The 13,258-nt window shown below is 36.1% G+C and overlaps 2 protein-coding genes across 2 annotated transcripts in view; one reads left to right on the top strand and one right to left on the bottom strand.

The window, feature by feature from the left end:
- The window catches only part of MACROD2 (mono-ADP ribosylhydrolase 2), a 1,967,591-nt gene that overhangs the window by 307,530 nt on the left and 1,646,803 nt on the right, over window positions 1–13,258 (top strand). The window lies entirely within an intron of this gene.
- FLRT3 (fibronectin leucine rich transmembrane protein 3) lies at window positions 756–5,901 on the bottom strand. Its single transcript, XM_065892830.1, has 2 exons — window positions 5,300–5,901; window positions 756–4,301 (listed from the first exon to the last, which is right to left on the bottom strand). The coding sequence occupies exon 2, from the start codon at window positions 4,256–4,258 to the stop codon at window positions 2,309–2,311; it is 1,950 nt and encodes a 649-aa protein (XP_065748902.1). The 5' UTR covers window positions 4,259–4,301; window positions 5,300–5,901; the 3' UTR covers window positions 756–2,308.

Here is a 13,258-nt window from a genome sequence, read left to right as displayed (position 1 = left end):
AAACTCACAGGTGTATAGGGACTTTATGGAACCATCCAGCCCTTTCCCTGACTTCTGGCAGAGCTTGTAACTAAACTACTCAAAACCTGTGGAAGCAAAATCAAACTTCCTTCAGAAAATGTTCCCTGTATCCAGTGTTAATCACATTTTCTTTGCTAAGCTATCCCTAGAAAACAACTATCCTTAACAGGAAGTCAAAAGAGAAAGTATTGAGAAACATTTGAAGATGGCAAATGAATAAATGAGGTTTCATAGGCAGTTGGAGATATTTGTTAGCAGAGTAGTAGAAGCAGCGATATGTAACAAACCACTGGGAACACATGGCTCACTCTGGTTGACCATAATAGTAGTAACTTGTATTTTGTTGAACATTGTACAGTTTCCAAGCACATTGTCTCATTTAATCCTCACAACAACCCTGTGAGGTGGGTGGTATTAATAGCCCCATTGTATAGATAAGGAAACTAAGCTAGGGAGAGTAAATGGTTTGTTTTCACATACCTAGTAAGTGGTAAATCTGGGATATCAGATCCTCTGATGCCAACTCATACTACCAAAAAGCTATTTTAAAAAATATTAATTTTTCAAAAACCACCTTAAAGTATCAACCAGGACAACAGCAGCAGTGTACAAAGACTGGAAGGTCACAAAACCACTTCTGAAGTTTTCTGTAAGAGTATTCCAAAAGACTGTTAGGATATTTGTTTATGCATGAAACGCTGAACCCTTAAGTAAAATGATACACAAGCTCAAGATATTGCTATTTTTTTTATTTTTAGCCAACATTTATTTTTATGCCTAGAAAAATACAGGGGGGTACTTAGGACTAATGTGCTGGGCAGTTTGCTACTTTAGTGATAGTAACATAATCCCGAAAAAGCAAGCACAATTATTTTGTCCTTTCTTTTGTTTTATTCAGCAATAAGACCACAATTTTTCATATTTAAGGAAGTATGAAAAATTTGTCGAGTTTTAAAAGCTGAATACATGTAGCGTTGGATCAAGGCACATACAAGACTGGCCAAAGGGCGTACAATGCACTTTGGTTTTTTGTTGGGAAAAAAAAAAATCATGGCAACAGAAAAGTGATGAGGTTTTTAAACAAGTAATAGCTCACAATTCAGTAGGAAGCTGGAAAGAAATGTTACATTACAAGTTAATTATGTAATATCTGGAAAACTGTGACAGTAATGGGCAGTATTCTTGATCATTGTGAACGTAAATGGAACGTTTATGTACAGTGTTAAAATGTTTCACATAAACCAGATCTAAGTTTAATTTCTAGTATTCATTTTTCTTTTAAATTCTCATTTAAAGTACTACTTTCTCTTCATTGCTGAGGGGAATTGCTTATGGTTATGCTACCTTTTTAATGTGTGTAAGGTTTTTTTTGACATCCTTTATGATATAAACATCATAAACATGAACAATTGTGTCTTTAGAGTTGACTTTTCAAAAATCAGGATGGTATAGGCAAAACCAGAATGCAATTCTGAGATTTGTGTTCATTACGCTGTGCGAGTCTATGTTTTCATGTTTTCCTAAGTACAGATTTCCCCCTAACCTGGAAGCACGCTTACGGTATTGTTTTTGTGAAGTCCTTTATTCTCAAAGCTTTGTTAACAATGGCATTAACAACAGCAGACTTCACGAAACTCCTTTTATGCCAGCTGATGGATTCAGTTCAGAAGATACGTTTACTTTCTTAAGGATATCTAATTTGCTTAGGGTAAAAATGGAGTTATGCAGCAAATCTGATATTGCCCATTACTTCACATATTTTGATTATTGAATACCACTGGAATACAAATTTAATAATTGGAACATTATTTCATAACTACCTTTTGAAAGTTAATTTTTCTCATTCAGCCAGTTGTTTTTTTTTACATTAATACCAAAGTGAAAAATGGCCTGTGCTTATACTACAAGGATCTCATGTGAACGCAGTTCTGATTGTTCAACACAGCAAGAAAATTCACTTTCACAGTCAACAAGTCATCTTACTCAGTAGAACACAAAGTAAATGATTTATAACTTCAATATTTGCAAGGAAAATACAGTACAAATTACTAAAAAGTACTAAAATATAGAATTGTGTTCAGGCTTCTCCACTACATCAATCGCAGCAGTAACCTGAAATTTGAAACTTTTAATAAAAAGTTCATAAATATAAATTATATGGCAAATGTACAGTACATTGCTTTTCTCAGTCTCTTTTTCCAGTGTTTTACAGTAGAACAGGGTTCCTACCATCACCTCCCTTAGGTTTAAAAAAACCGAAACACGGTATGCTGCGAGTCCTCCAACATCATGAGTGTGAGTGATCTGAGTCTGGAATACCACTGTCTCTGTAGCTTCGGTTACTACTACTTTCACTGTGATTGTTTTTGTACAGATTCATTCCGTTAGGAGGAAATATGGTGTGTATTACAAATTCCTCCTTTGAGATGGGTTCATTGCTTATCGGTAACATCTGAAAAGAAGTCTCCCTGATTTCCAGGATGGAGTTGTCCTTCTTGGTGCCAGCTTCTGCATAGTCATCCTTTCTTCTCTTCCCTTTGCTGTATGCACAGTTCCTTGAGAAGAGTGATCCATTCCTATGAACATACCAGCACACTAAAGCGAGAAGGGCGATGGTCACCAGGGCCACAGCCCCACCAATGATGGCAGCCAATGGTAAATTAGGGTTTTTGTAAGGTTCTTTCTCTTGCTCTCGATTAAGGGTGGTTGTAGGGTTGTACATCCGAAGGGGTGCGGTTTCAGTCTCAATACAAACAGGAGTTTCATCAAATAGGTAGAGGTTACTGGTTTCCATGGGAACCATGCAGACTCGATAGGGTGAATCAGGCTCCAGGGCTGTGACCAAGTATTCACTGCGTTCTCCTGTTACAATTGTTTCCGTTATAGATCCAAACGCTGGGCTGTGACCCAGTTTGAGCCAGCTGAGTCTTAAAGCAGTCATAGGTAGGACAAGTTTCCAAGAGATATGAATTGTGTCGGAGGTGACAGCTTTCACAGTAATGATAATTGTTTTTCTTGCTGGATTCCCCGTGGTTCGCTGATCCTTAATGAGTTTGGGGTTCTTCATGTCTGGTTGTTTGGTCACTGGAGCTGGCCACTGTCCTTGAGCAGGGTGCACTGTGTTGGGTGTTGCAGTGGTTGTCTGAATGGTGCTTACAACTGCGCTGTCCTTACAATCAAACAGTTCCACATTGAGGTCCTTGATAGCCATTCCCCGAACCTTTTCGGGGGCTTGGCACATGAGTCCACGCACATTGACCTTCACAGGTAGTGATTGTAACCAGTCACGCACCCATTTCATCTTGCACCCACAATACCACGGATTGTTGCGAAGAATCAATTGGGTTATGTTGTCCAAATCATCAAAGATACCCTGAGGCAAATTACTTAGGTTGTTATTGGACATATCAAGTCGATACAGCTGCCTTAGATAAGAAAAAGCATTTGGGGGCACCCGATTGATATGGTTATCTTGAAGATAAAGCTTCCTCAGGTTTGTGCCTGGGAGGTTTACTGGTGCAGCAGTCAGGGAATTCCGTACCAGTGACAGTTCCGTTAAGTTGACTAGGTTGAAGAAAACTTTATCACCTAAACCGTGGTTGTTCAGCAGGTTTCCATCCAAAACCAGGCGTTTTAGGCTAGTGAGACCTTGAAGAGATGGTGATGAGATGGTGGATATGCGATTATCATCCAAGCGGAGTTCTTCTATAGTCCTGGGCAAACCCCAGGGGATTGTGCTAAGATGATTACGGGACAGGAAAAGCAGCCGGAGATAGTTACTGTCTCGGAATGCCCCCTCTTCAATGCTAACAGCTGAGACGGAGTTATCATCTAAATGTAATTCTTCCAGATAGGGGATTTTTGAAAGTGAATCATAAGTGATAGTCCTTATGTTATTTTCTTGCAGATGTAACTCTTTTACATACTTTGGTAGGTTGGTAGGAAATTCATCTAAACTGTTGTGATATAGGTATATTCTTTCTACTTTCAGCAAGTTTTTCAAATCTGAAGGAATCCCAGCATTATTTATTTGGTTGTTCTGAAGGTAGAGAGTTGTAGCATCCTCTGGTATTCCTGTTGGAATGGATGTCAGAAGGCGATCATTACAGTAAATGAAACCGGCATCACAGCGGCACACAGATGGACAGGATTTAGCCATAACTGATAGTGGTGCCACCTGGAGGAACAGCCCAATTTTAGCCCCGATGAGGAAGATGCTCCAGGCTGGGCTGATCATGGTCAGCAGTGTTGAGGTCTTTACACAAGGTAGTTTCAGAGCCCTAAAACGGAGTGAGTTAAAAAAAAAAAGACAGAAAACCATCAGGCCAGCGTACTTAAAATGGTATTCAAAATAGATATGGAAACTGCAACATCTATAATCACTTTTATTAGTTAATTTTTTTTTTTTTGCGGGCTTAGGTTTTATTGCTAGCTAACAACGAACACAATCACATAATCTTTTTACCTTAAATGTTTCTGGTATTATGTCCCAAATCTATCTGACTTTGAAATGTTAAATATAATTAGTTTTATTGAATATTCTAAAGCATTTTCATAATACTTTATATCAGTTTTGTAGCCAGTCATTGACCAAGCTAGTCAGATTTCTAATTTTTTCTTAATACTCATAATGAATTGGCACATATGAATATGATTTGTTATATTTAAAGATAATAATGTTACTGTTCCTAAGAACGAAAATTTTATATCTGCTTTCTATTAGGTAGACTGCACAACTGTAAAATTTGTAGTCATAAAAATCTCTTCTCTTACTATTCAGGAATAGTTACAAATCTCTTGAGATCCTGAATCCCAGTAAAGCCAAGTGTTTGCTTTGATTATTGATGTTATTTTTCTTTGATTATTACTATTAAACATGTGAGATAGGTATTTCTAGCAAGAAAATCAGAAGGAATCTTTTTCATTTACTTTAGGGAAGGAAAGATATACAGCTAATACATCTAGCTAATCTAAGTGGAAAATTCCATTTCATGTTAAGCTAGCTCTTTCTTTCTCCCATTTTATTGTATGTTTTGTACTACATGGTTTAATGGCTTTATGAACATTTTTCATTACATTCTATCTCATAACATGTTTTCACAATGCATTTATCTTTCTTTAAGTTCTAATCTAAAATATTATTCAACATTCTCCATGGCTGGAGAATTATAGATTTGTACTGATCTATTGTGTAATATAATTTCTTCAGCACCTTTAGGTATTAATTAGCCTTTATAATTTCAGGCATGAAAATAAAAGACTTTAATATTTTTCCTACCTTATTGAACGATGTGGGTAAATTTTGCGTGAGTGAAAATCCAATGCGCATATATTATTTTCCTGGTGAGGGGCTGGGACTTATAAACTCTTGTTTAGTCCTTGGAAATATTCTTCACTGTTTATTCAAGTAATCCTATGCCGCACACACCTCCAGATCAGGCTTGCTGTTGTCAATGAACATTCCAGCTGCGGTTCAGCATGGTGGGCAAGCTTATTAAAGTGGGGACCAGAAACAATTCAGTTTCCTGTTACTATGTAGAACACATGGTTTCCTATGTATTTTTTTTCCTTTCTTATAGAGTTTCTGTGTGAAGGTTCCTTTTGTGTAGCTTAATTCCCTTAGTGGAAACTGCTCTCTTTGAAATTCTTATTGGCTCTTCTGTGCAATGTGGTCAGAGATAGTAACTTCAGATCCTCATGAAGAAAGCCATTCATGATGCTAAGACCTGTATAGTAATAGGTTTTTCAGGCAGTTACCCCCCACCTTTATTCCCATCCAGTATTATCCAAGTATAAACTTTGTACAGTAGCTACATCCTGAGGTGTGATTACCTGCTGTGAAATAGCTATTTCCAGCTTTTGCTTCTTGCTGCTTTCTCAGAATAGCTGGTGCAGTCACAGGTTATGAAAGAACAGGTATTCTTTCAAGAGGTAAAAAAAAACTTAATTCAAATATTCTTCATGGGAAAAAAAAAGGAAGCATACTAGATTTCCTTTATGTTTCTGTTCCTTGAAATACACTGGGTCTGAGCATCTCCTGTGAAAGTAAAATGTTTTAATGAACTATTAACAATGAACATTAACACACTAGGGAACTTTCCTAGAAATTTAACTTCACTTCTTTCTTTAAGCAACACATCTTTCGTCATAGTAGTTGTTGCAAAGGGATAAGATAACCTCTTTGTCTTTTACTTCCCATTTATATAAATAAAGTGGAAGCCAAAGTTGAGATTGTCACCAAATAGATAATTTCAATTGTTAACTGATTGTTCAACAAATCAGAAGCAAAGCTTCATTCAAGAGGCAGTAAGCCCCTTCCATGGATTTTGAATTCAGGTCAGGCCAATCTTTAAAAGTTCACTTTTAAATCTTAGATAGAAAATGATAAAATGTTTAAAAAGAAAACAAGTACACATCAAAGAGGTGAACAAAGACAAAACAAGGATTTTTGACAGAAATGCCATGGTAACATTTTAGACATTTCTGAACATAGTTTTACAAAGTCATACAATCTACAATTTAAAGAGTTGAAAAGGGTTTGCTTTAGAAGCAAATCTTTTGATTTTGCCCAGTGCCCTGTTTAATTCTTCCTGCAGGCCTCAATTTTCCCAATTGCAGAATGTGGACACTATGACCTTCCTCCTTAGAGGTGTTTTTAAGGGCTAGTTGATGATCTTGAAACCTAAGTTACTCAGGTACTGTTGGCCAAAAGGCAGCACAGAAGTTCAAGTCATAGTATTTTTTTCAGGAGAATACAATTTTTAGCAAACTGAACTTGAGAAACTGTATTTGGGACAGAAAGGAAGCTATTTCAATGTCTCCTTGTAATGACTGTTAGGAAAGCATATCAAAAGCTGACAAGGCGGGCTTCCCTGGTGGCGCAGTGGTTGAGAGTCTGCCTGCCGATGCAGGGGACACGGGTTCGAGCCCTGGTCTGGGAAGATCCCACATGCCGCGGAGCAAGTAGGCCCGTGAGCCACAATTGCTGAGCCTGCGCGTCTGGAGCCTGTGCTCCGCAACGGGAGAGGCCGCGATGGTGAGAGGCCTGCGCACCGTGATGAAGAGTGGCCCCCGCTTGCCACAACTGGAGAAAGCCCTCGCACAGAAACGAAGACCCAACACAGCAAAAATAAATTAAATAAATTAATAAACTCCTAACCCCAACATTTAAAAAAAAAAAAAAAAAAAAAAAAAAAGCTGACAAGGCATTTCTCTCTAGGTTCAGACAGGAACATGCCAATCTCCAATGACTGTCTTTTTCACTTCTGAAAGGGCTTAAGGCTTTACCAAAGAGACTCATGATTTTAATGATGACTGCTTTGTTCATTATCTAATATGCATGACAATTTTTGGGGGTGGACAGGGGAGGTGGGTAGGATCAGTATCTGTTATGCAAGGTCACCCACTCAGGGGCTTTCTGTACAAGTAGGGTTCATTAAGGTATCGTGGAAATATTTGACCCTGAAAGTAGAAGCAATTTGCTTCTCCCCCAGTAATTACCTAGCATCCAACAAGGATAGCATCTGTTCCAGAATTCAAACACTACTGAAAGTGAATGTTAAATAAGGCCAAAATTTGTGTTTCTGGTTCTCTTTGAAAGTTTGATTTCTTTTAGTTTGTCACCAGATATCAACACTAATAGACTGCATTAACAGAAGAAAACTGAAAAAAAAATTACAGATACATTTAATTTATTATTTAGGCAACTTGAAATAAAAATAGCAGTTAGCAGATGGATAAAGTAGTCTCTAGTGAATATTGCAAAGTGCCCACAAAGGAAAGTTTAAGTGATCTATTGTTTAATGTGAGGTTTTACAGTGATGCCTTTAGGGTTTTGCTCATTATTGTTGAATTTCAGTGGAGTATTTTCTTGAAAACTGTTACTTTCTTGGTTTGTGAAGATGGAAAAGCAAGCTGTGAAGTTATAATAACAATGTTACTTTAAAAAGTATCTTCTGTAAATGTTTTCTAAGCCTGAGAATTATTCAACATATAAAGTAATTGGGTAAATTTAAGAAAAAATTTAAAGCAATTTAAAAAACAGTTACTTTTGTTGAACTGCATTAAAAACTAATCAAAACCATTATAAAAATCACAGGTGAGAACCTGCTTAAAATGTTGCCAATAGCTGGCCATTTCTCATACACCAGGACATACTCTAAAGTTGAAAAGATTAATCTGACGAATGGGAATTTAAAAATCGTTGGTCAGCCTAGAGTATGTGCAAGGTGATGATCACAATGATAACCAGAGCTAAAGCTTGTAGCTGAGCTGTAAGTATTTCACCAATTCCAGCTCCAAGAATATGTATTGATTTTCACATTTTTAGCTCAGAGAAAGAAAAAATATTCTAAATTGGTGTGAAAAGAAGGAAGATTAATTTGTTTATTTTTCTGTTTTACATTTGTGAAACTGCTTCCTCTGCTCTATTTGATATGCAAACTCACATTGCCATTAATACAATAGTGGTAATAATGTGGGATTAACAGAAAGCCTGAAATCTCATTAAATTCTTGGAAAATGCCATTCTTTTCTCCCCAGACTGCGTTAAAACAAAAGGCAAAAATACAAAGCATGTTCCTCTGGAGAGAAGGATACTCTTTGAAAAATGAAGCTTCCTTCACAAGTTCTTACTCCCTTTACTTAAGCTCAAACAGTTCAATGCATGCTTGATTGTGTTTTATATCTTATATTTTATATCTTCTCCTGACTTTTTATATTTAAAACCTATAGTGCTAAAGAGTGTTGTTTTATTTTGCATATTAGAGGCTGTAATGGTCTCTCCATCTAAAATAGGTGATCCTGTCCCCATGCTTAGACTTCCCTCTTTCTGAGCTGGCTCTACATATTCACGCACATAAAGACATTGTAGTTGAATGTGACTGATGAAAAGAAAAATGATCCCCACTGGCATGGACACTGTGGCCTGGTTTCCACAACACTGACTTCAGAGCCTTTATGTCTGCATAGGCTTGAAAGAGGCCATTACTTCTGAACAAAAAGGAATCGATCTTTTAGAAAAATATTGTTAATGGGGGTAACTTGGGGGGAAACGTAAATGGAGCCCTGGTTATTTAAAGGAATGTTTAAAATTTTTTTTTAATTGTATCATTGCTTCAGTATACAGCATGTAGAACTGTAGCAAAAAGAAGAAAAACATAATCGCCTCACTGGTAAATCAGATTTTTAATATGGATTTTCCTATTCAGTTTATAAATAAAAATTGTGGATTTTAAAAAATGCATTTATAATGTAATCACATCTGCAAGAAGCCTCCAGTTGATTTCCATGATATACTTAAAAGAATGTAAATAGATAAAGATGCTATCATTTTGAGATAGTTTAAGAAAACTAACATAATTGAAGAAGTTGTATCTGAATAGAAAACTGGTATTTAAATAAAGTCAAGAACTTGAGGTAATCTGCATGTTTATATGAGTCCTTCTTTGCTACTACAATATTTTGGAGGTGGGAATGTTTGAGATGACAAGGTATTTCTCATGTTTTGAACACTTAGATTAAGATTATATGTTGATAGTGCTAACTTCCTAAATCCTTTATTTGCTCCCTTTGATTTAAATGGACTTTGATTTGAAATCATTGCTCATTTAAAAAAAAATCTTAAATCGAGTACAGAGTTTTGAGATTTTCGTTTCTTTTTAATGCTTTGCCTCACATCAGGGTCTCTTAACTCTCTGGGAAACTTTTAAAAATATTAAATCTAAAAGTAGAAAGGCATGTAGAACTCTTAATCGAAGTTAATTGCATTATTATTTTGAGTAAAACCTTGAGATTGAAGAAAACGTATGCTTACTCGAATTTATCCAAGTCTGTGAATATTTCTAGGTAAACTGGAATTTATACAATCATAATTTGGAGTATTAGGAAAGTAATTTATTCATGAAGGTTTAAATTGCTGCTAGAAAGCTCAACAAAATGATCAACCTATGAATGCTAAGTCTTTGTAATGACGAATGATATTTCAAATAAACTACGTGGATGGTTAAACTGAAAAACTGGAGTACATCAGGTTAGTTGATAGTGACAGCAAAATGCTTTCTAAGCAGCCTGTCTGGTAGTTAAAATTTCCACGATCATCAGATTTCAGGAAAGTTCCAATTCTTTTGTTTAATGCCAGGCAAGCAGAAGGACCTCTAACTCTCCTCTTGAGAGTCATGAAGTCTGAAGGGTTTGCTGAGAGGCAGAGAAGCAAGTGTGCCTTTCCTTACGTAGTTTTATCCAGACTGTTTTCTGGCCTGTAAGGTTTGTTTCATTTATGCAAATAGGGGATGAAAGTTCCAAAGCAAAGTATTTTTACTTTCTCCTTTTATGTTACTGGTTCTTTTCCCCAACAGGTTTGTGATAAATGAATCTAATTCTGCTTCATTTGTTTTGGCTTATAAAGTTAAACTGAGCATCCTTAAAACAAAAAGGCAAACTGGGATGTTATCTTTCATCACAGTGAAGGCTGCTTCCTTTATGATATTAAGCCAGACTAAATGAGTTAGAAAACCATGGCTTATAAGAATGAATAAGATATTAATTTAGAGGTTGGTAAAGGTGAGCAGTAGAGAGCTTGGGGCAGGGGACAAGCTTTAAGTTTGCATTGACTTTTAAGCAATTGCAATTAAAACTATGCTTATCTTTGTTAAACCACATTTTCCCACTGCAAACTTGAAATGCCTTTTTCAGTGTTGTGAGTACAGTTTGGTTGATATGCTTTAAATTTCTACTATTCAAGTTTCCATACTCTAGTAGAACAAATATTTGGGTCTACTGTGTGCCAAGCACTGGGCTGGAAGATAACATCCATAATCATAAAAAATACCTTGTTTTTTTCATGTCAGAGTTGAGTATTGTTGATTTAAACCAAATGAAGAGGAAGAAAATCATCAACACGTAAACTGATCAATCCACAGTCCAGTGGCACACTTTAAAAATGGTGTTTAACCAAATGTGGTCTCTGGGTTTTCTTTTCAAAGTTGCCACGGTAACTTGTGCACGTGAAAAGTGAAAGAATAAAGAACAAAAGCTGTCATTGTCTCATCAAGAGAGCAATTTCTCCTTTCTCTCATTTAAGCAGACTAATACCTGGAGAGAGCTTTTTATACATTCCTGACACTTGATTTGGGGGCTAGGAAAAGAGATTATGCATATGTTAAACAAATGCAACTTTAGCTGCTGCTTAGATTACATTTCGTTCTTTTTTACTTAAAATCTGTTTTCTCTGGTGTTCTTGTCAACAGACAAGTCAAAGTCCTGAAACCTGCTCTCCTATGCAATGTAAACATGGCTTTCAGACTGTTTTTTAGTGTGATGGTTTACCAAATTTAGCGATGTTGATCTGCATTCTGAAACTGGAAAATGCTTTCTGAAAGGTATATTCCTATTTCGGTTCTTAAGCAGCAGAAGGCTTTTTCCAGAAGACATTTACAAACCATCTCCTTGATGGAAATTTGTTTGTTGACTTGTGATAAGTTTTTGAAATGGTGGAATGTTAGAAAGAGTCGAGAAAACGCCCTTTTAATGCTCTGAAGAGAAAAAATGCACTTTGGAGAATTAATACTGCTTAGAGATTTACTGTAGAGTTTTTGCCCGCTGGGGGGTGGTACACTCTACCAGAACACTGCTTTCAGAAGCCCTAAGTCAGATGTTGGCTGCTGCCAGCCAGTTTTCCTCTGGTTTAATTACAACAAAGCCTCCCGTTGAGAAGAACAGTAAAGGCCTCTGGGGCAAAAGGTGGGGGTAGGAGGCAAGGGGGACTGAGGAGAAAAGGAGGGAAGAAGTTACAGGCTTTGAAAAATTTACTGAATCTTATTTCCCTCGTTGACTTCATTTATAGTGGTCTTCATTTGACTGTCAACAATTATTTATAATACTATTAAAATAAACTGGTTGAATAAAAGAATATTTAAGGGGGTTTAATCAAAATTTTTAAGTTAGTCGTGGATCTTGGCATTAAACACATTCTTTGTTATGTAGCCCACCCACCTTAAAAATAGGGGGAAAAGTTAAGATCCACTGAAATGGCAGTTTTAAACCAATTTTTTTTTCTAATGACCAGATTTAATTTAATATTGGTATGAACATTTGGCATATCTAAAATAAAAGCATAAAGAAGCATTCATATGACATTAATACAAGGCAAGTTCTCTGCTACTGATTTTTGTAGGGTTTAAAATTGTTCAAAATAATTCAGAAAGAAGAGGAAGTCCTAGTGTGTGTGGCCAAGAGAAGCAGAGACAAATCTCTCTGCAGTGCACTTGCATGTTTAAAGATGAAAATTGTATTTTTCATCTGGAGACACTGAGTGTTCATTAGGGTCTTGTGTCCCTAGGCAGGAGGTGCTGAATGTAATTGGAGTTTCTATTTGATTGGGCAATATAGTCTAGAGAAGAAACTGGGGTAAAGATAATTAATAGCTTGCTAACAAAGTCTGACAGCCACAAGATTTCAACCAAATTTATTTCACACCGCTTCATTTAGCTCTGAAAAAGTTTTGATGGAATTGGAGGCTCCTTAATTAACACTTGAAAGCAAAAGAAACATACCTTCTATTTTACTGCCACATTCAGTTATGACAAATTTTCTTTCTGTTTTTCTTCTTTTTGTAAAAACTTTACTTGCTGCCCAGTTATATATTCCACAAACGTTAATGTTTAGGAAGTGTTTAATTGGGCATTTTGAACATAACCATAATTGAGTTAAAATGGGGGGGGGAAATGAAAAGCCCAATTAATAACTGATAGTATTATACAGCCTAATTAATAACTGATAGTATTATACACAGTATTAATGAATTCATTATGTTTATTCATTCAATAATATCTTTTCTGATCCTTGGACTAGATATATTTTTGGCAGTGCTCTATTTAAAAAAGAAATTAGATGTGCTTTTCCTACTTAAAATACATGCAACCATGTTTTTGTAACGCTGTTTTTTATTTCAGGCTAATACATGTATGTATTTGTGTATGTGTGTGTATATGTTGTGTATACACACACATATATCTGCAAACTAAGTGGCATATCTCTGATTTAATCTTCTTATAGATTAAAACCTGGCATATTATTATTAATATTGGTAGTAGCGGTAATATTAATATTTTGTAGTACTTTTAAAAGGTTCATTTCTTTCTTTACTCATTTCAAGAGAGATGGGTATCTGTCATCTGTCACTTTGGGGCAGACATAAGTGGTCCTATCTGAAAACAGACAAATTCATTCTTTATGTTTA

Source organism: Phocoena phocoena, chromosome 15 (assembly GCF_963924675.1).
Source record: "Phocoena phocoena chromosome 15, mPhoPho1.1, whole genome shotgun sequence".
Classification (NCBI taxonomy): domain Eukaryota; kingdom Metazoa; phylum Chordata; class Mammalia; order Artiodactyla; family Phocoenidae; genus Phocoena; species Phocoena phocoena.
This window is presented reverse-complemented; position numbering and strand designations above follow the sequence as displayed.